Consider the following 24,474-nt stretch of genomic DNA (forward strand, 5'->3'; position numbering starts at 1 on the left):
TGATGTGGGACTCGATCCCAGGTCTCCAGGACCACACCCTGGGCAGAAGGCAGGTGCTAAACTGCTGAGCCACCCAGGGATCCCAAGAAATTTATTTTTATTTTTTTATTTTTATTTTTTTAAGATTTATGTATTTATTTATTCATAGAGACAGAGAGAGAGAGGCAGAGACACAGGCAGAGGGAGAAGCAGGCATCATACAGAGAGCCTGATGTGGGACTCGATCCAGCGTCTCCAGGATCACACCCTGGGCTGCAGGCGGCACCAAACCGCTGCGCCACTGGGGCTGCCCAAGAAATTTGTTTCTAATCCACTTTATATGCCTAACATAAGCAGACCAATGGGTATAAGCTCCTACGAAACTATCAAACGTAGGAGTGCTCTGGAAAGCCCTCAAGTAAAGGTGGAGAATCTGTTAACAGTGACCAGAAGCCGGTCTTACCAATAGATATATAGGAATCTAGGGGCTTAGTGACCTCACCTCTGCCACCAGGAAAGAGGACAGTCACAAGGAGGCCCCCCCATCCCATCCTCTAGCCCTGCATGCCCTTAGCCTCTCTGCTCAGGATCTGTGTCTAATGATCAGAACAAATGGAATGGAAAACAAGGAAAAGTAGACTTTTGGGGTGTGGTCTTTGTATTTGTTTAGACCATCCAACAAATGTAAAATAAACTCCTCAAAACTAGCACATTAAACAAACACAGCCTACCCTAAATATACATGATAAAAATCTAAAACTATAAAACAATGACTTTTACAAACCTGGAAAAAAATGTCTGTATTGTTTATACTAGAGTCAAATACTCTGATCATTGTGCCATGTTAATAAATAAAAATAAAAAGCATAGAATTTAACAAAACACTATCGATATAAAATTACACGTTAAACATACATGTAGCATGTATGTAGCATGTTAAACATGTAGCATCTTTGTATTTTAATTTTATTTGTTTTTTTAAGTAAGTTCCACACTGAACATGGAGCCCAACATGTGCCTTGATCTCACAACCCTGAGATCAAGACCTGAGCTGAGATCAAAGTCAGACACTCAACTGACTGGACCCCTCAGGCGCCCCCACATAGTTGTTCCTATCTTTTATTTCCTATCAGACTAAAAGGAAATGAAGGTGACTTCAATTCTATTGTAAACACCCTCCCTCTGCATATTTTGGCTTTTGCTTTAAGGTTGAGTTTTTTTTTTATTTGTTTTTAATCTTTATGAGAGAGAGAGAGAGAGAGAGAGAGATGGTGAGAAAAGAGGGAGCAGCAGAGGGAGAAACAGACTCCCCACTGAGCAGGGAGCCTGATGTGGGACTCCATCCCAGGACCATGAGATCGTGACCTGGGCCGAAGGGAGATGCCTCACTGCCTTAGCACCCGAGGCACCCTAACAGCTGAGCTCTTTAAAGATGTCAACACAGACCTTCTTCTTCACTGGCCTCTTCACTGTCAGGTTTAGGTTGTGGCCACTGGAAACTGGGCAGAAAAGCTCCTTCGTATAACTTCATCAAATCGATTAAGGGCAATTCAGCTGGAAAGGGTCACAGGAAGAAAGGGGGTTAGTTTGTACCAGGAGTGGCAGTCAGCTGGGAAGAAAAAACAGCTGCCGCTCTCCTGCAGTTAATTTTTTCCAAAAAGTAATTATTGCCCATTATGATACCAGGTCTAAGGCACTTTCTTTATAAATATGAGAATCTTTGGAATGACATAAACTCAATTTTTGTTCATAAAAGAATTTTTAAATGTCTAAAACGATCTCATAAACGAACAGTAAAACCCATAATCTAATAAACACTGATGATAGGAAATAATTTGGTGATATGACAAATAGGAAACATCAAATAACAGTCAAACAAATATAAAACAGAAAGGTGCTGTAAGAAGCACATAAAAAAGCTAGGATCCCTCCTGCAGAAAGAGCTTGCCCTACTGGGCCCCCAGCCAGGCTGTTCCAGTGACTCCCTCACCTGCAGAAGGTGGCAGAGGCGCCAGCTCAGACTCTGACCTGTTGGAGGCCCCCATTGTCCTTGGAAGCCGTGGCAGCAAGAATGCAAACAGAGCACCAAGGAGGCCATGAGGAGCACCAGAGCACCAGAGCGAGCAGCCACAACAGGCCGCCACACACTGCCACTGCAGGAGCAGGTACTCCCTTCCAAACCATGCACAGGCCAGCACCCGGTGCCAGTACGTCTAACTTCAGCTGCCCCCATGAGGACGGCAGTGAGAGGACCAGGACTAGACAGGAAGAGTGGGCCCTCTCTTGAGGTGAAGAGGCTGTGCCCACTTGGTGCACGTGAACTCCGCCAGGCAGCTGCATTCCTGACCTCGGCAAACATACCACTTACTACAACTACAACTGAGAAACAGACAAGGCACCTAAAAACCAATCTTACAAAAAATACGCAATCATTAAGTGTCCCTGGAAGCTCCTGCAGATGGAGGATAGGCTGAATGATCACAGACTGGAAAAGCTCAGCTTCATCAAGACACAGGATGTTGACAATCATCCTCGGACTCCACTGCATCCAGACCCCCAAGTCCCCACGGACATGCCTGAAAGTGGATGAGTAGATCCCGAAGCAGCTAAGGCCGTCCTGAGAAGAAGTAGGTGAAAGGTTGCCCCCAGCCAGCTCTCAGGAATGAGCACAGAGCCCAAGGACAAGCAGGCGGCCCCAAGCACAACAGAGGTCCACCAAGAGCCTGCGCTCTGGAAATTCGCCTGCTGTTTGAGCTGGCTGGGCCCGCCAGGGCCAAAGACCAGCCTTTCAAATGGTGCCAAGATGACTGGAATCCATTCAGGGAGAAAAAAAAAAAGAAACTGCATCTCATTTCACACTACAGACAAAAACTATTCTTGATTGAACAGAGACCTTGATATGTGAGTAAAATAAAAAATTTGTGGACAAACAGGAAGACATCCTCATGAACCTGAAATAAAAAATGGGTGTTTTAAAACAAGACAGATAAATCCAACATACACTAAAATGAAGAATGCCCATTCATCAGAAGGTCCCAGAAGGACAGAAAGACCCAACACAAGCAGGGGAAGGACACCGTGACACACATAACCAACAAAGCAGCCACCTGTGGGATACAGAAAACGCACCAGCAAGCCAATGTGGAAAAGCAGGCTCAAAACCACAATGGAAAAGGAAGCCCTGAAGAGATGCCACACCTTGTCAGTTCTTAGAGAAGTGCCACCACAGACACAGTGAGACACCGTCTCTCCCCAACCAGGTCGGCAGCACTGCCCTGATGCATGGGGCTTGGAATGAGCTCTGCAGCACCAGCCTGGGCAGCCTCGCTCAGTGCCATGCCCCCCTCCCCAACTCTTCCACTCTGGCACACGTGTGTGTCCTAGGCCACTGGCCACTGGGGCACTCCTGCAGTGCACTGAGGGCGAGATAGGGGAAAACCTGAACACGCAACAGTGGCACAAGAGGGAGCCTGTGGCATGCTCACGTCCCAAACTTGGTTCGGTAGTGAGGGCTAATAGAACTGCAGCAACATACAACCACTAGACAAAGCTCAGGGACATGAGAGCTAAGGGAGAAGGGCTAAGGCCAGGGCACAGTGCTGTTTAGACGCAGTTCCCCCGAGTGAGCCCAGAGGGGCGCCGGGCCATGCCACCTGGCAGGGCACTCAAAGCAGACACCATGAGCCACTAGGGCAGTTCAGCAGCTAGCACGTGGTACTCGGGCACTCTGTCCCATGCTGCATGGCATGGCCCTGACACTGGCTCTTGATGTATCTGTTCGGTTTTTAAGATGTCACACGTTTTTCACACATTCTTTTGTGCATATTTAACGTTTCCTAAAATCACCTCCAGCAAGACACTCATAGCCTACCTTCTTTGGCTAAATTGGACAGCTCTGCCTGGTGGTCCACAGCCCCCTCGTTTGCTTCTTCCTCTTCTATGGTCTCCTCCTCGTCCTCCACTGAAATGGTCAGCACCAGTATCAGAGACACAGACCTTACTACATCTTCTCAACTGCTCATGAAACACTATCAGGCACCAACACTGTCTTGCACAGCTACGAGAGACCTAAACTAGGCATTTTCATTTTTCAGGTTAAATTTGGAAGTCCAGGCTAAGTGAGCAGGGTGTGAAACACGGCCTGGTACCTTATTACACGACAGACCTCCCCTAGCAGAACTCAGAGTGATGTCAAACTTCTCATCCACCTGCTGACCCCACAACAGAAAAACCCACAAGAATGCTGTCTGGGATCATGACTTTGTTATCGCCCAAGTCAGGGAACCCAGCCACTGCTCAGCATGACATCCCCTCAGCTGGGCTCCTGTCCTGTGCAACCACCACCTTAAAACCAGGTTGGCCCCGCACCCTGTACCTCACTTCCAGCAGAGATGGCTCTGGACAAGGACCAACTGGCACCCTGAGGTGGCCCAGCTACAGCCTACTGTCCATCTGAGCACGAACCCTCACTGCCTAGGGCCCTGCCGCTAGACTACACCTTCTCTCCCACCAGCCTCTGCCCTTCCCTGCTGGCTCCTCTATGCAAACAAAATGTCAAAAAAAAAAAAAAAAAAAATGTCTACGGGTAGTTCTGCACTCTCCCTGCTCCAGAGTCTGGCTCAATTCTACAGACTCCCTCCCAACCCCTAAGGCACCTGGTCCCCAGCGATACAAGTCACTGGGCTACCAGGCACCCTGACAGCACTGAAGAAGCACTTGGTCAGCAGTTTCAGAGAGCCCATCCTACAGATGACAAGAGAGTACCAGGGAACAGACCTTCGTCATCAGTCAGAGATGTGCTAGCTTTCCTCTTCCTTCCAGACAATCCTGACTCCTGAAACACAGAATAAAATTTGCAAACATAGAATGGGAAACCAAAGCAGAAATGTCTACTTCACATGCTCCTGGGAAGACAATGGTGAGCGCAGGACAAATAGGTCAGCCTCTGCTGCTGCCAGATACAGGAAAGGCACTGGGCAGCAGACAGGACTAAATCCACAGTCACTGTCTTACCATATCCCCAGATCAACACCCCATGGGAGCCTACAGTAAGGAGGACCAGTCTTCTTCCCCAAAATAAATGGACTCTATGATGAGAGAGAATACTACGGAGAACATACATGTTTCTCCAGACAGAAAAAGGGACTCTGTTCTATCAGGCACCGTGCCTTCTCCACACCACTTCCACGCCCTTACCTGGTACAGCAACAGCCCTCAACTTACCAGGAAAGCTTCTGGCAATGCATCAAGCCCCTTGGGCCTCGACTCTTTTCCTAGAGACAGGGAACATGATTTGCTTTCACTGAAGCTGCCTGTGTAGACTGCATGTCGCTGGCACCTCCACACAGGAGGAAGACAGCAAGAGTGAGCTCTGCCTCCTTCCTTCTGGGGACCAGGGTGGCCATGCAGCACCAGCCCACACCTCTGTATCTACAAAGTATGCTGGCAGCTCTCTAGACATCTCTGATTTGGAGGGGAACCAGGGAGCTAAATGACAATGCATATTTTCTATCTCTATAATCTTACGTTTGTAGGACTCTGAGCAGAGTCCACTGCCTTGCCTTGATTTCCTCATCAACAGACTGAGAGCCATCATGGCCCCTGTCCCCACCCAGTGACAGCTGCTTCCGCCAGGGCCTGGCATGCATCATAGTGTCCAATAATGAGGCAGTTGCTTCAGAGCACTGTGGAGGCCATGCACCGAACACAGAGATGCCCCACGAGGGGAGTTCACCACAGTGTCCAGCACTGACCACAGGGGACAGGCTCAGAACTTCAATCCTGAGAGTGTCCCAAAGCTGACCAATGAGCCTAGGGGTGCTGACTTGTGCCAGCAAACCTGAGCGAGCTGAAATAGGCAGCTACACAGAGAGAAGTATAACATCAGGCAGAGCATGAGCTCAGACTTGTAAGCAAGTGCTCCAGGCACCACCACAGCAGCCAACTGTGGGCAAGAAGGGAGTCCGAACAAAGTGCTGTCAGGAAGTGAAGGCTTTTAAAACATATCCTACCTCTCCGGGGAACCTTCTGTAAAGTTAAGGCCTTCTTCCTTTTTTCTTCCAATTCCACTTGTAATTTTATCTCCACAACCTGAGCAAAGAGTGAAATCTGGAGGTTGTTAAGGATGGAAGTTACGGAAGCTCTGCATAGGACGTTAAAACTTGCACACAAGCCTGAAAGCGCAGTTGTCTCAACGTCATTTCAAGTCACTTGACCAAACTCAGTTTGGTACTTGGTCAGGTGTTTTGCAACTACATGCTGCCCAAGTCCCAAGGCAGGGAGGCAGAGGTAAATGTGTTCTAGAACAGGACACAAGCCACCTTCCATGACCGGCACTGAAGGAAACACTAGAAGGCCCTTTCCCAACAGCAAGAAGCACTCAGCCACGTGTGCATGGGCTCCCAGGCACAAACACAAGCGTGGGCAGAATGTTGCATGCTCACACCTTTCCCAGTGATGCCTCGGGCGCTACTTGCCTGTGTCTCCACGTCAGTTCAGGCACGTTCAGAAGACACAGTCTATGCTTTCAGGACCGTGTTTAAATTTCAGGATTTACCTGTTCAATATTTGACCAAAAACACTCTATTTCTCTGGCGGTTGAAGCAGCGATTCGTCTCAGTCGGTTCTGCTCCTCTTTTCTTCCCCTCTCTTCACGAAGCTTCTTTTCCTCGTGATGACGCACCACAGTCCTGATGAGCTAGTAAATAAAAGGTGGAGGACTTGATGTCACACTGCAGCAGGCAGGTGCACAGCGCTCCTGAGCTGCAAGTACACAGCCTGGCAGGGAGACACGCCTCTGTCTGCTCTGATGATACAGGAAACATGCCCATGCTGGCAAAACCACCACTAACACCCTGCTTGACTTTCTACAAAGTGTTATCTTACTAAATACACTTCTTTTTCTCCAAAAAGCAAGCCATATTGTGTTATAATCTTCTTTCCTTATTTGATATATGATAAACATGTTTTCATCAAACAGAGTAACACTTTCAATACACATCACTTGCACTGCAGGAATGCAGCGAGATGCATTTAACTGTTAAGCATGAAAAATGTCAGGGTGGGATGACTCATATATTTCAAAACTTTTGCTTTAAATCTCCAACTGCTTTCCAGGATCTATGCTCTTATATCCCACCAGCAGTCCTCAAAAAGGTGCTGAAGAGGAACTTGGAAACAGATGCATTATGTGCCTGAGCATGCCCAGCCGGGTGCCTCCAAGGTGAGAGGAGAAGCCCGCTGGGGGCCACCTGGACCTTGTGGACGGCCCCCTGCTCCTAGACTCCTAGGGGTCTTATCTTGGTCCAATCACGTCACTGGCACAAAGCCTCCAGCTCAGAGTCTGCAGTTTCTCCCAGGAGGGGGCAGTATGTGGCCACAGCCCACGGTTCAGCAGCTTGCTGCCCTGCCTTGCCTACTTGGACCATCCTTCTTTATGAAAAAATGTGTGCCAAAGGAGCAATCAGGTTTTTCGAGATTCCATGAATCTGATTTAAGACCCTTTACACTCAAGACCCCACTGCTTCTAAAGCTCTTGTATTTTCTCTACCAAGCCTACATGGGGAAAGCCAAGTTTGGGGGAGGGAGGTAGACAGCAGGGCACACAGGACGACACCCCAGGACTGAGAGCATGGGAAATAAAAAGACAGCAGTTCTGTCCCAAGGAACAGACGGTGGTGCAGTGACGTCAGAGAAGCAGGGCCCAGAGCCATTTACATGTACATAAGGACAGCTGCTTCATACTCTGAGGCCTAAGGTTTCTGGAAATCTGTCCCTTTCCACATTCCTAGTACTGGCACTGCCAACTGCTAGAGACTCCCCAAGACTAGGTGTCTGCTTTGGGACCAGTGAGAAGAAAACCAATCCTCAGCCACAAATGGGGTGGCGGGGAATGCTGGACCAGATGACCAGAGCTGTGGCAGTGCAGAGCTGTGGGCAGCCTGAAAACCCAGGATGAAGCCCCAAGCTGCCCATCAGCCGACCAGCCTCTGCCCCCTCCCAACCCTGAGCCTCCTCAACTCCCACCTCAAAACACCTCCAGGCACCAGCTTGGGTCTGGGGGCCACAGGTATTCCAAGCACCAGGAGATACTGGCAAGGAGAGAAACCTAAATCCCCTGCTGGAGCTGCAACAAGAGCAGACGTATCTGTCCCCAGTGATCCACACTGGGGGTCTGACGACAGCCCCCATAAGTAAATCACACAGCACACTTACTTCCTGAACAGTGGCAAAACATTCTTCATATTTTGGAGCTAAACCCCTCAGAGTTGGTCTGGAGACTCCCCAGTACAGAGGTGTCAGGAAGCTCCTGCCCACCACATGCACGCCAGGAAGCACCGACATCTGTGCCTCACCTACCTTCCTGGCTGCAGCCATCTTCCACCTCCTCTCCTGGGCAAAGTCTGTGGCCATCCACTGCATCTCCTCCAGCAGATAGTCCCAGTGTGATTTGGGGCGAGGAGCCTCCTGTAGTTTGGGCAACCGCCTGAGGGACCACAGGCCTTCTTTCCTTAAATCTGCTATTCGCTGATGAATCTGGTTTTCCTGCAAGGAGCGTGGGGGTGGGATGTGTCCAGTACCTAATTAGTGTGTTCCACTAATTCAGGCCCCGAATTCCAGAAGCCTCAGTAACAAAGACAGGACTGGACACAGAGGTCAAAAGTAGCCCTGGAGAGGTCAGCAGGCATGCAATCCTCCCCAGAAGCAGGTGAAGCAATAGTTCTGTCCTCCTGTGTCAGAAACACAGACAGAATACACTGGCTAATGTTCACACCGAGTACCTACAAGGGCAACAACACATGTCTGGCTCTTGCTCCAAAACCACTGGGAAGGGTAGGGACAGATCACCTAAGACTAGCCACATGTTTTCAGTGACTTAACACCGGCCAACAGGAAATGCTGGGGTTGTGACATCCTACCAATTCTGGTATGTTTAATTCCCCCAATGAGCTTTCAGAAAACAACTGCTTAGAAACCACTCCCTGCAAACAGCAAGTGCTAACTGGGTGCTGGGCCATGGCCCTCCTCTGAGGCCCATGATGAGCTCAGCCTGTGAGGTCAGTACACAAAGGACCTTTCCCCCACCAGCCTACTTCCACCAGGACAGGTCACGCTTCCTGGTTCTAATCTTGTTTTCTAACTGATCAGAAACCACATTTGACTGTCCTCACTACCGAGTGCTCGGTTTTAAACTACTGAATCCTTAAAGATTGAAATCAAATGCGATTCACAAACTAGAACACGTTTTACAGCCTTCTTGATGTTCTAAGTGCACTTACCAGTGCTATCTGTTCTACCAGCTTATCCTGAGAGCTGTCTTGGGGCGGGGCAGCATTCTGAGCTGGGCTCTGTGGTTTCGGGGGTGCTGACACAGCTGCTCCCGGGGACCGGGAGGTGACTGGAGACAGTGACTTGTTGGCTGCCGAGGAGGGTCTATTCCCTGCGGAGACCCGTGCTGGTGACAGGCCCGAGCCACTGGCAGGAGCTATGGACGAGGTAGAAGAGGTGGCTGGCGGGGGCCGCTGACAGGGCTGGGCAAGGTCCACCGATGGTCTTGTTGATGCTGTCTGGCAGGCAGAAAACAGGCCAGCAGTGAACAGGAGACCTCAGCCCCCTAGTGCAGCCACACACCAGAGCCCACGTTCCTCGCAAACCCTCCCCCCCAAGCAGTGCAAACGAGTCACACATACCCCAGCCCACTCACACAGCAGCCAAGCCAGGCCCCCAGGTGCATCCTTTTGCTCTACAAAGCTACACTAAGACTGTAGCACAAACTCAGCTTTCACACACTATCTTATTTCCTAGGAGCTTTTGTTTTTTTATAACCATTTCTATGTACATTACTTTTTAGAATTTGGATTTATATAAGCTCCTTCCTCACTGAAAAATAACCCAATGCTCCTCTTGTATCTTCTCTGCCCCTCCCTGTCTGAGGATGGCATTCTGGGGGGAGCAGCAAGCAGGCCAGGTGCTGCCACAACGTTAAGAGGGCCGAGGGTGGATGGCTGCAGAGCACAGCACACTTATGACCTGGCATACAGGGAGAAATCCAACTCAAGCGCACTCTGTACCAGGCCGGTGTGCAATTTGTCTTTCCATCTCACCTAGTCTCCTGAGATTGCGGCCAGCTGCATGCTCTTGTAGAGAAACCTCTAGGGGCACCCAGGCACAGCCCTCCTCTCTGTGCTCCGAGGTTACTTGCCATCAACAGCAGAGCTCACTGACTATGGTGGAAACCGTGTGGCCCACAGGCCTTAGGTGTTTTCACCTTCCCTCTTTGTGGCCCTTCACAGGAAAAGTCTGCCAGCCCTACCCAATTTAGGAGGGCCAGGTTTCCATGGGTTTAGTAAGGAGCTGATCCTTTCAAAAACAATGGCAGGTAAAGGAATCCAAGCAAAACCCCAGAGCTGCCTGAAGTCAGCTGGTAGCTCAATGAGACAAAATACTTGAAACAGAGACTCACAAAAGCAGAGGCCCAGAGAGGTTCGGGTGCCCTGGGGGCAGTGTTCTCCTCCCTAGGCTATGCAGAAAGCTGCAATGCAGATCTGTACAAAAGGCTCCAGAATCCATGGGGTGCAGATCACAACTCCTCTAGCCACTGGCAGAGTGACCCTGACAAGTTACTTAAGCCTCTCAGGTCTTATGGTAAAATGGGGATAAAAGATTCTGTAGCCTAGGGTTGCCGGGCAGAGAAAAAAAAATAGTGCCAGTAAAGGCTCCCGACAGTGCCTCATGTCCAGCAGGTGGTGAGCACAAAGCAGCTATGACTGCTGTTACTCCGACAGCATACAGATCAAACCTCGCTATCAAGCTCAAATAACCATAAAGCACTTGAACTGAAAGCCCCCTTAAGGAAACCTCCTTGTTCATGAGGGAAACAGCAAAAGGGAGGGGAAGGCTTCCCAGGCAACTCAATCATACATGCTCAGACGATTCTCTGAGACCACCACCTGCTGTCCCTCAGGGCTCCTGGGGGTTCAGGGCTCCTGGAGGTTCACACTCACTTTCAGGGACTAACTGCTCCTTAAGAACGGCAAGCAGTGCACTGTACACTTTTCAAAAAGAAGGTTCTGAGTGACAGCCATCAGTAGGGGAGGAAGGGTACCAAGGTAGAAACCCAGGTAAGGAAGGCCTCATGCCTTCAGAGTGCAGAGCACCCAGACGGGGAAGGCATCCGTGGGAGGCCCAGTTGTTGTCTGGGTGTGGGCACACGCAGCCTAGAGAAGCCCTGCACTGCCACAGCCCCTTGCACACTGGTGGGAGGGTGCCCGCCACCTGCCCCACCGCATCATTGGACCTATCAGCCAGGACGATGACCATACCGCTCTCTCCATGACTGAACCGCAAGCAGTAACTAAACCTGTACTGGTTCTCTAGTGTTTCCATAACATAATTGTGGCTACAGATCTGGATAAAGTAATGTTGAGTGACCCACTGATTCCAAGCAGGACAAGAAGCCACTAGGTGAGGTGCGCACACCCTGCAAATGCCCTACAGTGCACATCTCACACCTCGGCTTTTCTTCCATTTCTAAGGAACAGGATAGGCACCCACTAAGTACCTGTGGCTGGGTCGAGAGTGGAGCGGCCTGCATCTGAGCTTTCCCAGGCATCGGGGCATGCAGGGCCTGTGGCACAGGCTGTGGTGGTGGAGCGGGCAGCTGGCTGGGTGGGGGAACAGGGACAGGGGCATTTGGCTGCTGCGTCTTCGCTGGGACTTGGAGCTGTGCATGAGGTTCCACCACCTGTGGCTGCTGAGAGAAGTGCAGCGCTGGTGGGAGGGGCGCGGCAGGGAGGCCAGTCGGCGGCAGCCTGCCAGGGAGCTGCGGTGGGGGTGTGTGTAGGCTGGCAGCGTTCTGCACCGGAGGCCCCGTGGATGGGTCATACTGCTGCTGGCTTTGCTTCTGTCCGGCGAGTTGAGTGGCCTGAGGGGCAGGAGGCATTCCTCCTGCAAGAAAGGAATGGCTCCAGTGGTGCTGACTCTGGAGTCGAGAGCATCTTACCACGTGGAAGATTTCACGTCCTGGTGTTCATCACAGGCCTGTCACTCAGAGCCATCACACACTCCAATGGGAAGTTTCGCTGGTGGAAACTTCTATTACATTAACTCTTATGTTATAAGCTAGCACACCAAAAAGGAAAGAAAGGAGCTTGACCTCTGCAACTTAGTGTCAAGCAGAATAGATATGGCAACCAGTGCCCCTATGGCAGCAACAACCAAGGAAGACACAGGCGTGCTAAGTAAAGAGCCTGAGGACACGGAGTGGCGTGGCTCCCTCAGGGATGAGAGCATGCTGGCAGAGGCCCTCTTACCACTTGGACTGGGGCTCAGAGCCATGTCCCAGCCCTAGAAACCATTTTAACTGCGCTGCCAAGATTGTACGAGTCTTAGCCAGATGCTGGGCTGCAAGATCTCTCACTGCATGTGCTCTTTCTGAGCCAGAAGAGCCACTGTTGGCGCTGGGCCTTACCTTGAGCTGTCGGCATTAGCTGCTGAAGAGGAACCCCTGTGTTCGCCCCTGGGTGCTGGAAAACTGCCCCCTGGTGGCCCACTTCAAGCCGAGGCCGCTTAGACTGCTCTAGAATAGTTTTCAGAAAAGGTGCAGTTTGATATAAAAACAAAACCATAGAAGTAGTAGAAAAAAAACATGTGTCAGTGTTATAATCTTTGAACAGGGAGCCTTTCCATATATCAACCAAAATCCAAAAGCCAGAAAAACTAAGGTTGATAAATATAATTTCTTGCCATTAACATTTTGCCAGTGTAAGAAGCAGCCTCATACAAAAGGGTGCGTGACACCCCAGGAGACCATGGTGTCTGCAGCATGCATGTGGGCAAGACACTGGCGGGGCTGCCATGTGGGAAGCTCTTCTAAGTTCATGTGAGAAATGCCAGCAACCAGACACACAGAACGGGCGAAGATCATAAACAGTTGAGCAGAGGGACAGTGTCACAGTTAATAACATGGCAAGCTACCAAGCAACCTCACCAAAACTGAAGAGTTCCATAGCACAACAGAAGACTTGTGTTCACCCATCACATCAACAAAGACCAGAGGAGTGATCATGCTTTATAAACTGGCCAAAACGTGAGAGCACCAGAAACCGAACAAGGGCTGATCCTGCTGCAGGACCACGTGCATCACTCACGTGCTCTGACAGAGCATTTCCATTTCCGGGAGCTTCTCCCGTAGATAAAGTGACAAACACGTCAAAAGAAATTTGGGAGATGTTCCATCCCATGTTTACCATAACACAAAAAGGTGGTAATAAAAAGGAACACTACCAAGGGTGTGATGAGGGAAGGACCCCCACGTACCCAAGGAGTGCACAGCCATAAGAGACTGTGGTCCTGAGCAGGCAAGGTGGCCTAGGAAGTTAATGCTGGCAAGAGAACAGTGCACAGAGAGTGCACTCCCACTGCCTCAGAATAGCAGCATCACCAAGCGAGCATGTGGGCAGGAGGTCCCTTACACACACACACATCTCCAGCAGCAACCTCTCTAGGGCTGGGGCTCAGGGTGGGAACACCAAACCAGAGAGAGACTCGACTCACACCCTCCTTGACTATCCAAATCTTTCATATAAAATGTGTGTTTTTATAATTTGAAGAAAAAATTCAGTTAAAAAAAATGAGTGAAAAAAAAAAAAAAATGAGTGACAACTTGAAAAATAAGACGGTTTTACTCTCAATCCCATCATGAGGACTAAGAGCATGCCAGCACACAGGAAACCAAAATGGAACACACCGCACTCAATGAGCAAACTTTTAACTTCAGTATATACATACAGCTGATGAGTCAGCTGAAGAGAGTTAAAAAATTAACTCTCAAAGTAAAATGAAAGTCACCAAAACTAAGTGCTCCAGTGTTCATGTGGCTGCGATGCTGTATGTCCCCTCAGGCCAGCCACCTGAGCCAGTACTCCAAAACATACCTGCTGGGGTCCCCGCCTGCTGCCTCTTAAAGGGGTCCGTCTCTCCCGCACTTCCGGCCCCTGCCACAAGGGCCCCTGTGAGAGCTTGCTGCTGAAAGAGAAAATGAAAACATGAGACTCTGATCACGGAGGTACCTTACAAGAATGGATATGAACTAAACTATCGTAATTAATCCACATACTGGCCTCCCTACTCTCTAACTGGAGAAATGTCATCTGCCCAACGCATGTAATATATGTTCACATATCATCAGGCACTTAAAGTTCTAACTTACCTCTGGAGGGGAAAAAAAGGACTTGTGAAAGATCTTATTCTGAGTTTCCTATTAATGAATAATTAATGCACATAATCTGCAATGCCTCAGAAAGCAACAGTAATGGCAGAGCACTGGCTGGTGGTAGGAAACACCATCAATCCCACATCTGAGCCTCCCTGGCAGTCATGCTGTCTGTCATCACTTACCCCCCTCCCCCACCAAAAACACAAAAGCTGAATAATAACAAGAAAGGTTGAAAATTTCTTCCTCTTGGAAAATGACATCGAAACTCTACTTGACATACAAAAAATCTGATACAATTGGGTCTTCACAGTGGACTTTTCCAAGTTAGCACCCTACATAGCTGGGTAAAATGTATACAGGTGATTCAGAATGTTTCAATGAAAACAAAATCAGGAACTAGCCAAGTCTGGGTGCCCCATACCTTTTACATCTCTGTACCATCCTTGTAGTGCTGCTAAATGCTAAGGATGACGTTTATCAATCATTATTTGCTAATTGTTTGAATGATCCAACTCTGTCCACTCTACCTAGCCAAGCATCTGAAATGCCAGTTACACATGCCTACACAGGGTATGTACTCCACAAGGGTCTGTGAGGGCTGCCGAGCTGCGGGGGCCATGCCCTAGCACCAGCCATGCTGCAGGTGTCCCCCATGGGGACAAGTGCAAGTGCAGTGATTGACAAGGGAGAAGTAAGCACCACTATGTATGTTCAGTGAAGATGGAGGGAGGAAGGAGGGGGGGTAAAGGAGGGAGGAAAGAAAAGAATGATTTAAAAAAGCACATGGTATATGAACAGTGGTTATCTGGGGACAGAATTAGAGGTAAGTTATTTGTGTGTGTGCACTTTTCTAAATCTTCCAAACCTTCTACAATGAACACATCCTACTTTTATAATCAAAAGACTTTAAAAAAAAATAAAAGAAACTGATAAAGGGTTCTATGTCCAGTAATGGCCAACTGCTTCCTATCAGACTCCCCATACTCTAGACAGACATAAACTCTGGAGGACTGGACTGGACGCCTGCAAGAAGAGAATGGAACAAGCGGAGGTTTAAGACATGAGGGCAGGCCCCAGCCTGTGCTATGTGGACCAGCTCAGAATCAGACACACAACCTCACTGGCTTGAAGACCACTAGGATGGAGAGCGTGAAACCATAGCAAAAGGAAGGAGGACTCACCCCAGACATGGCAGGACACAGGGAGGCTCCAAGTTCTCTCCCTAATCTCTGTCTCCTAAAGCAGGTACACAAAGACTCCAAGCCCAGGCCAACAAAACCACACTGAGATTTCAGGTGCCCTGACTCAGGACACACAGTTCACAGTTAAAATTCAATCACATTAATTAATTATGAAAGCAGAAACGATCAATACTCTTCAGGAGACTGCAGAAACCAGAGTCTCTATCTCTCTCATTCATGACACCCAGAATCGCTCCCAAGCACAAAGCCACAGGAAAACATGAGCCATATTTAGAGCAGTTCATGGACACAAATGCACACAACACAAATGCTGGATTTAGCAGCAAGGATTTTACAACGGGTCTACTAAGTATGCCCGGGGACATAAAGAAAACATAGTATAATAAAAAACGAGAGAGATTCGTGACCAAAAAGAAGAAACTACTGAGAGAATCAAATGCAGATGCCAGAACTGAAAAATAAACTCTATGGAATACAAATTCACTGGATACAAGAGTAGGAAGCAGAGGTCTGTGAGCTGAACACACAGTGTTGAGAGAAGAGGAAAAGTAACAGAGTGGCACTTGTGGAGAGAGTTGGGCCACCGGGGCAGGGCAGTGCTGCGCTGCATACACGTGGGCAGATGACAAGAGCTGCACCAAGCCCAGGGGACACTCACTCATACAGCACCAAAAGGGGATGGAAAGTCTTCCTAAAACAGTGCTGGGGGACTGGTCACCCACAGGAAAATGTCGAAACTCTGGACACCACTGAAATAAACTTGCGCTCATCAAGGGCAAGAAGGGGGAGGGCTGGCCTCTCTTCTCTAGGCCTCCTCACAGCCCTGACTCTCACCTTCAGAATTATTCCCTTACACTGTCTTCATGAGTATTCTACTGGGAAAGATACTGCGGCCTTTAAAATTCAAGTTTGATGGGATCCCTGGGTGGCGCAGCGGTTTGGCGCCTGCCTTTGGCCCAGGGCGCAATCCTGGAAACCCGGGATCGAATCCCACATCGGGCTCCCAGTACATGGAGCCTGCTTCTCCCTCTGCCTATGTCTCTGCCTCTCTCTCTCTCACTGTGACTATCATAAATGAATTAAAAAAAAAAAATTTAAAAAAAATAAAATTCAAGTTTGATTTCAATTAAAAAAAAAAAACAAAAAACCAACAACTCAACATCAGAAAATAGAGATTCTCTAATGGGAACTGAATTCTAAGTGACCACTTTAAGAGAGAATACCGAAACAGACTTTATCCATGGAAGACAGTGTTACTAATTTACAGGGAATCTAAAGCTACACCAGGAAAAAAGAACAGTTGAGAGAACTGGGGGTGTAGCTCACAGAAGACAGCTTGCCACCTGAATGAGGAACAGATGTAAGTTATTCTAGACAAAGAAATTTAGTCATTACAGCTAGCAGTTACCAGGGGGTAAATTTCTGCTTGCTTTCTTTCTTTCTTTCTTTCTTTCTTTCTTTCTTTCTTTCTTTCTTTTCTTTCTTTCTTTCTTTTTTTTCTCTTTCTTTCTTTCTTTCTTTCTTTCTTTCTTTCTTTCTTTCTTTCTTTCTTTCTTAAGATTTTATTTATTTATTCATGAGAGACACAGAGAGAGAGAGGCAGAGACACAGGCAGAGGGAGAAGCAGGCTCTATGCAGGGAGCCTGATGTGGGACTTGATTCCGGGACTCCAGGATCACGCCCTGGGCTGAAGGCAGGGGCCAAGCCACCCAGGGATCCCCTCTGCCCAATTTAAATAAAGCAACCCAGAAACCAACTATAAACTAACTGGGCCTGTGGTTCATAAGGCTAGGTGTGCAGTCAGAATGGGGTCAGAAGGGCTTGCAAATGCGGATAGCTGTGGAGTGGACAGTGCACCGTAACTCAGCTCAAGGTTCTACGGGTGGTCTCCTGGGCTCACCTTGGGGCAGGAAAACAGAACAGCAGAAACAGAAAAAGGACTCATGGTAATAGCATGCCTATTACAACAAACTGAGCTGCCCACCTCTGCCTAATCTACACCCACAAGCTCGTAACAATATACAAAGTATGAACACATGTAAGAAGAATAAGACAGCCAATAGCAGGGTAAGGTTATAGAGCTACAATTATCCATTTCTTCTAATGTGATAATCATCGAAAAATAATCTCCACTGAGGATGCTTTTTAAAATCTAAATAACAAAATAGTTATGTCGTATACAACTGCACTCTAGTAGAAAACCACCTCAAATGCTTTTATTTTTTTATTTATTTTATTTTTTTAAAGATTTTATTTATTTATTTATTCATGAGAGACACACAGAGAGAGGCAGAGACACAGGCAGAGAGAGAAGCAGGCTCCATGCAAGGAGCCTGACGTGGGACTCGATCCCAGGTCTCCAGGATCAGGCCCTGGGCTGAAGGCAGGTGCTAAACTGCTGAGCCACCTGGGCTGCCCTCAAATGCTTTTAGAAGCGAAGTAATACACACATGAACTAAGAATTCTGTATTTATTTGTAGAGCTTAATTAGGCACTAATTAGTTTCTTTCTTTCTTTTTTTTTTTTTTTTACCAATTAGTTTCTTATAAAAACCCTTTAACTGGTGGCAAATAATGAAATTCATCCTGAGAATATGTCTTAAACTGTTTAGAAGGTTCAACAATGCTGACCAGGACAAAATAACACCGGGGGGGCCACTTGTATATTTCTACCAGCACTTTTAGCTAAAAACAAAGTGATGATATATGGCAAGTACCATAAAGATACACAGACTTCCTTGATTCACTAATGCCACTCCTGTGTTTTCTAAATAGAAAAATCACCTAAAATTAGAAAAATAGTTTACTGAATTGCAGTTCCACAAAATGATGGCAGATTAGGAGTTGCTAGAATGAGAATTGCTAAAAGTGAATAAAACCGGGGATCCCTGGGTGGCTCAGCGGTTTGACACCTGCCTTTGGCCCAGGGTGTGATCCTGGAGTCCCGGGATCGAGTCCTAGAATCGAGTCCCACATTGGGCTCCTTGCATGGAGCCTGCTTCTCCCACTGCCTGTGTCTCTGGCTCTCTCTCTCTGTTTCTCTCATGGATAAATGAATAAAATTAAAAAATAAAAAAATAAAAGTGAATAAAACCTAAGGAGTATTTGTTAAATGAAAATACGTTTTTAAAAAGTATACTCGGCCAACCAAAACAGATATAATATAAAAAATAAAATATAAATCTCTGGGGTGCCCAGCTAGCTCAGTCACTGGAACACATGACTCCCGATCTCAAGATTGTCAGTTCAGGCCCCATGTTGAGTGTGGAGATGACTTAAAAACAAAATAAAACAAAACAAAAATCTTTGCATTAGAAGGATGGAATTATGGATAACTATTCATTTTCTCTAACAGAAAAATCACTGAAAGTCACTACTTATGATGAGTTTTCTTACAAATAAACATATATTCATATGTATGTATACGTAGGCACATATTATTTTACATAGGACCCCTGCACTCAGTAGCACTACCTCAAAATCCTCTGGGAACAGACAGAAATTAACTTATCTGTAATACAAAAATTCTTAAATTATTTCTAGCATTTTGTTAGTCAATACAGATTAGTCAATATAAAAATTCTACAACTGGGGCAGCCCAGGTGGCTCAGTGGTTTAGCGCCTGCCTTCAGCCCAGGCCGTGATCCTGGAGACCTGGGATCGAGTCCCACATTGGGCTCCCTGCATGGAGCCTGCTTCTCCCTCAGCCTGTGTCTCTACCTCTCTTTCTCTCTGTCTCTCTTATGAATAAATAAATAAAATCTTAAAAAAAAAAAAAAATTCTACAACTGGGCAGCCCGGGTGGCTCAGCGGTTTCATGCCGCCTTCAGCCCAGGGCGTGATCCTGGAGACCCGGGATCAAGTCCCACATCGGGCTCCCTGCATGGAGCCTGCTTCTCCCTCTGCCTGTGTCTCTGCCTCTCTATCTCTTTCACGAATTAAAATAAATAAATAAATAAAAATAAAGATGTAGAATTCAAACTGGAGACTCCTTGGTCTTCCTCTTTTAGCCTCTTGAATATATGATTATGGTCTATATCATCATGTATGCCAAGAAAATTATAAAACATATGTATGGAGGGATGCCTGGGTGGCTCAGCGGTTGGGAGTCTGCCTTTGGCTCAGGGCGTGATCCCGGTATCTGGGATCAAGTCCCATACCAGGCTCCTTGTGGGGGGCCTGCTTCTCCCTCTGCCTGTGTCTCTGCCTCTCTCTGTGTGTCTCTTATGAATGAATTAAAAAAAAATTTAAAAACAACAACAACAACAAAAAACATATGTATGGGATTTTTTTAAAAAGATTTTGTCCATTTATTTGACACAAAGAGTGAGCAAGGGAGCACACACAAGTGGGGGAGCAGCAGAGGGAGAAGAAGACTCCCCACTGAGCAGGGAGCCCGACGCAAGGCTCGGTTCCAGGACCCTGGAATCATGACCTAAGCTGAAGGCAGACGCCTCACTGACTGAGCCACCCAGGTGCCCCATGTATGTGATTTTAAATGCATGGTAAAATTATTAGAATTTTTTTTAAATTTTTTTAAATTTTTATTTATTTATGATAGTCACACACACAGAGAGAGAGAAAGAGGCAGAGACATAGGCAGAGGGAGAAGCAGACTCCATGCACTGGGAGCCCGACGTGGGATTCGATCCTGGGTCTCCAGGATCGCGCCCTGGGCCAAAGGCAGGCGCTAAACCGCTGTGCCACCCAGGCCAAAGGCAGGCGCTAAACCGCTGCGCCACCCATAATTCCCAAATTATTAGAATTTAAATAGTGGAACAGAGTTGTTCACTGAACACACTGTTCAACTTTTCTGTTTGAAATCCTCCATATAAAAATGTGGAAAAGGAAAGTAGAAAAATAAATACACAGTTTAAAAGAATAATAATAAAGTAATCAGGGATCCCTGGGTGGTGCAGTGGTTTGGCGCCTGCCTTTGGCCCAGGGCGCGATCCTGGGGACCCGGGATCGAATCCCACATCGGGCTCCCGGTGCATGGAGCCTGCTTCTCCCTCTGCCTGTGTCTCTGCCTCTCTCTCTCTCTCTCTCTCTCTCTCTCTGTGACTATCATAAATAAATAAAAATTTAAAAAAAATAAAAATAAAAAATAAAGCAATCACCTGGGGTGGCACCTGGGTGGTGCAGTTGGTTAAGCATCTGACTCTTGATTTTGGCTCAGGTCTGGTCTCAGGGCCATGAGATGGAGTCCTCTGTTGGGAATCCACGCTCAGCAGGGAGTCTACTTCAGAATCTCTCTTTCTGCCCCTCCCACTTACACACACTCTCTCAAATAATCTTTAAAAAATAAAAATAAAAATAAAGCACTCATCACAACGCTCAGGAAACAGACTGCAGCTTGTGCCTCACCGACCCTGGGCACCATGAAGGTGCCCACTACCTGAGCGGTATGTGAACATCTCATGATACCATCACCTACAAACTCCTCTCCAAACAGTATCTTCTCCAGCTTTGCTTCCTAGAGAATTCCCTATTAAGTCCTCTGTCCCACAAGGTGTGGCTGAGCACAGACATACCCACACATTTTGGCACTGTGACCACCTCTTCTCTACTGATGGCTCTTATCAACATTCTTCTGTATGAATGTGCACCATCCACTGACCTGTTCTCCTTGCCAGTGTACATTTGGTTCTTCCCAGTTATAACCAGCACCACTAGGAACACTACTATACCTGGTTTCTAGCAGAGACATTCAAGAATTTCTTAAAGCACATTGTCGAGACAGAAGGTCTGGTCTGCCCATGCTCACCTCTTCCAGGTCATGCAAAAAGTTTGCAAATATCTCCAAGCTACCCTCCATCAAAAGTCGATGAGACTCCCACTGACCTACATCAGCAGATTCCACCCAATTTAGTTTCTGGTGATCTGGCAAGTGTGATGGCAAATCACAGTGGTTTAATCTGTGTTACCATGGAGGCCACACGTCTGTTTCTTAAGCTGATGGGCACTCCTTGCCTTTCACTATTCCACTGTCCTCAGGCAAATACTTATTAAAGTGGTCTAGAAACACAGTAGTGCATTACATTCCACAAAGCATTACAGGAAAGATGCCCTACTAAGAAATGTTCTCACAATCTCAAAGGTAAAAAAGCTTATATTCAACTGCATCAAACTCATCATAAGAAGCATCTGAATATCAGGTTGAAATTATTCTTCACCACCAAAGGGGACCAGGCCCCTTGCAAAAATGACCAATTCTGGTTTGGATTCAGGAATACCCAAGATGAACCTTAAAGGTGCCAGCAAGTAAGAAAGGGCTCAGAGAATGACAAGGAAACATAAACAGTGCAAGAGGATCAGCTTAAATACATTGGGTCAAATTACAGGTAATCTGACCATCAAAACACACAGTAAGATAAGGGGATGAGGCTGCTGCGTAGCAATGGCAGGGGCACAAGACCTGATGGGAGTGGGTTACACGGGCACCTGACAAATTCCACAAACTGTAACACTTAGGATCTGTGCCTTCCCCACCAATAAATTATATCTCATGTGACAGAACCCATCTGCCTTATAGGCCCAAGAAGAAAAATCACATGATCATGCAAATAAATGCAGAAATGGCATTTGACAAAATTCAATACCCATTCATAACACTAGAATTAAAGAAATCTCTTTTACCTAGTAAAGGACATCTACAGAATCAGTAGCTACTATCATATCTGACAGCAAAACATGAGAATGAGTAAGAATAAGTATTCTGACCACTCCATTTAGCATATTTGGAAGTCCTTGCCAGTGCAATAAGGCCAAAAAATAAAAATAAACAAAAGGCTTCTAGATAAGAAAAAATAAAACTTGCTTTCTTGACAGACATGATTCTCTATGTAGAAAAATCCCATGGAATCTACAAAAATGCTCCTAAAACTAACAAATGAGTTTAGCAAGACTGCAGAGTATAGATTCAAATAATCACCTGTATTCCTAAATACCTATGATGAATATCTCCATTTTTTTAAAATTACCACTTACAATACCAGAGAAAAACTGGAACGCCCAAGCATATATCTAACAAAATATGTACAAAATTGGCAATCTGAAAACTACAAAAACATTGATGAAACTTTGGTCAAAGACAACCAAAACTGGGACACCTGGGTGGCTCAGCGGTTGAGCATCTGCCTTTGGTGCAGGATGTGATCCCAGAGTCCCAGGATCGAGTCCCACATTGGTCTTCCCGTGGGGAGCCTACTTCTCCCTCTGCCTGTGTCTCTGCTATTCTCTTTCTCTGTGTCTCTCATGAATAAATACATAAAATCTGGGCAGCCTGGGTGGCTCAGCAGTTTAGCACCACCTTCAGCCCAGGGCGTGATCCTGGAGTCCTGGGATGGAGTCCCACATCGGGCTCCCTGCATGGTGCCTGGTTCTCCCTCTGCCTGTGTCTCTGCCTCTCTCTCCCTCTCCCTCTCTCTTTCTCTCATGAATAAATAAATAAAATCTTTAAAAATAAATATAATCTTTTTTTTTTTTTTTAAAAAAAAAAGGACAACCAAAATAAAGGGAGAGATATACCATATTCCTGGACTGGAAGATTCAATACTGTCAAGTTACCACTCCTCTCCAAACTGGTTAACAGATTCAATGTAATCTAAATCAAAATTCTATAGATATCGACAGAACAGATTCTAAAATTTCTATGAAAATGGAAAAGAACTAGAATGACCAAAACAATTAAAAAAAAAAAAAAGGTTGAATTCACATTGATTTCAAGACTAACTACAAAGCTACAGTGATGTAGACTGTGGTGTTAGCAAGACACACAGATGAAGGGAATTCTGGAGAGTCTAGAAAGAGACCCACACAGTCAGGAATCAGCTCACTTTCAGCAAAGTTGCAAGGTCAATGTAAGGGAAATGGAACAGTCTTTTTAAGAAATGGTGCTGCAAAAAAAATGGTGCTGAAACAACTGGAAATCAATATGCAGAAAAATGAACATCTACATGTTTGCCACGTAATACAAAACCTGACTCAAAGGGAATCATGGAGGTAAATGTAAAACATAGAATATACAACTTCCAGAAGAAAATACAGGAGGTTTCTGTGACCTTGGGGTAAGTGAAGAGTTTTTAGATAGGATGCCAAAAGCACAATCTATAAAAAAAAAAAAAAAAAAAAAAAAAAAAAAAAAACTATAAAAAAAAAAGATAAAATACACTGCATCAAAACATAAAACATTTGCTCTGAAAAAACAGTTTAAGAGAGAAAGATAAGCTTTGTTTTTTTTGAAAGATAAGCTTTAGAATGGGAGAAAAACATTTCCAAATTTGTATCTGCCAAGAAACTTGCATTCATACAAAGAATTCTCAAATCTAACAGTGACATATAGGACTCAGACTTTCCCAAAGAACATACACCAACGAACCACCAGTGAGCCCCCAAACCACGACCACTGCAAGCATATTGTGACAACTAGAGATGAAGACGGAGGACACAGCAGGGCCTTCCCTCCAAGGGGCGGCAGGAGTGCAGCAAGGCACAGCCACTGCAGCAACTTTGACAATTTCTTGCTAAATGGAACATACAGATAGTAAACAAGCGGGCAGTCAGCCTCCAAGGCATGTTCCCGCACAACACAAAGGCCTAGGTTCACACAAAACTGTATATGAATGCTGACAGCAGCCTTACCCCTAAGCAAACAATCCAAGTGTCCTCCGAAGGATGAGTGAAGAAACAAACCAAGGAACTCATGCCATTGAACACTGCTTACTTAGCAAAGAGAGAAGACTATGGTAAATGGCACAGCGTGGCCGCTCAGGGACAGAAGCCACATGTTGCAGGATCCACCTAGATTTCATTCCGGAAAAGGCAAAATTACAGAGGCAGAGAGCAAAGATTTCATTCAGGAGGATGATAGAGCTCTGTTTCTGGACCACAGTGATGGCCACACAACTCTATGGGTTTGGCAAAACTCAACAGAACTACAGACAAAAAAAGAGTGAGTTTTACTGAATTGAGTCAGTCTAAGTAAATAAATAGTATTATAGTGACATTACCCACTGGCTGAAAAACAAATCCACATATGAATATATAAACGGAGAAAAAGGAAAGCACACTGTTAACA

At 46.6% G+C, this 24,474-nt stretch overlaps 1 protein-coding gene across 15 annotated transcripts in view; it reads right to left on the minus strand.

The window, feature by feature from the left end:
- The window catches only part of EP400 (E1A binding protein p400), a 102,694-nt gene that overhangs the window by 62,177 nt on the left and 16,043 nt on the right, over positions 1-24,474 (minus strand). For 9 of the 15 annotated variants that reach the window (XM_077875172.1, XM_077875171.1, XM_077875181.1 and 6 more), the window contains 11 exons: positions 13,914-14,004; positions 12,449-12,556; positions 11,540-11,925; positions 9,258-9,545; positions 8,338-8,523; positions 6,536-6,676; positions 5,991-6,087; positions 5,203-5,252; positions 4,756-4,813; positions 3,851-3,940; positions 1,426-1,533 (listed from right to left, as the gene is read on the minus strand). In XM_077875172.1, coding sequence (XP_077731298.1) covers positions 1,426-1,533; positions 3,851-3,940; positions 4,756-4,813; positions 5,203-5,252; positions 5,991-6,087; positions 6,536-6,676; positions 8,338-8,523; positions 9,258-9,545; positions 11,540-11,925; positions 12,449-12,556; positions 13,914-14,004 — 1,603 coding nt within the window. The remainder of the gene's footprint in view (positions 1-1,425; positions 1,534-3,850; positions 3,941-4,755; positions 4,814-5,202; positions 5,253-5,990; positions 6,088-6,535; positions 6,677-8,337; positions 8,524-9,257; positions 9,546-11,539; positions 11,926-12,448; positions 12,557-13,913; positions 14,005-24,474) is intronic. The other 6 variants (XM_077875186.1, XM_077875179.1, XM_077875178.1 and 3 more) reach the window with 3 other exon arrangements.

Source organism: Canis aureus, chromosome 27 (assembly GCF_053574225.1).
Source record: "Canis aureus isolate CA01 chromosome 27, VMU_Caureus_v.1.0, whole genome shotgun sequence".
Classification (NCBI taxonomy): domain Eukaryota; kingdom Metazoa; phylum Chordata; class Mammalia; order Carnivora; family Canidae; genus Canis; species Canis aureus.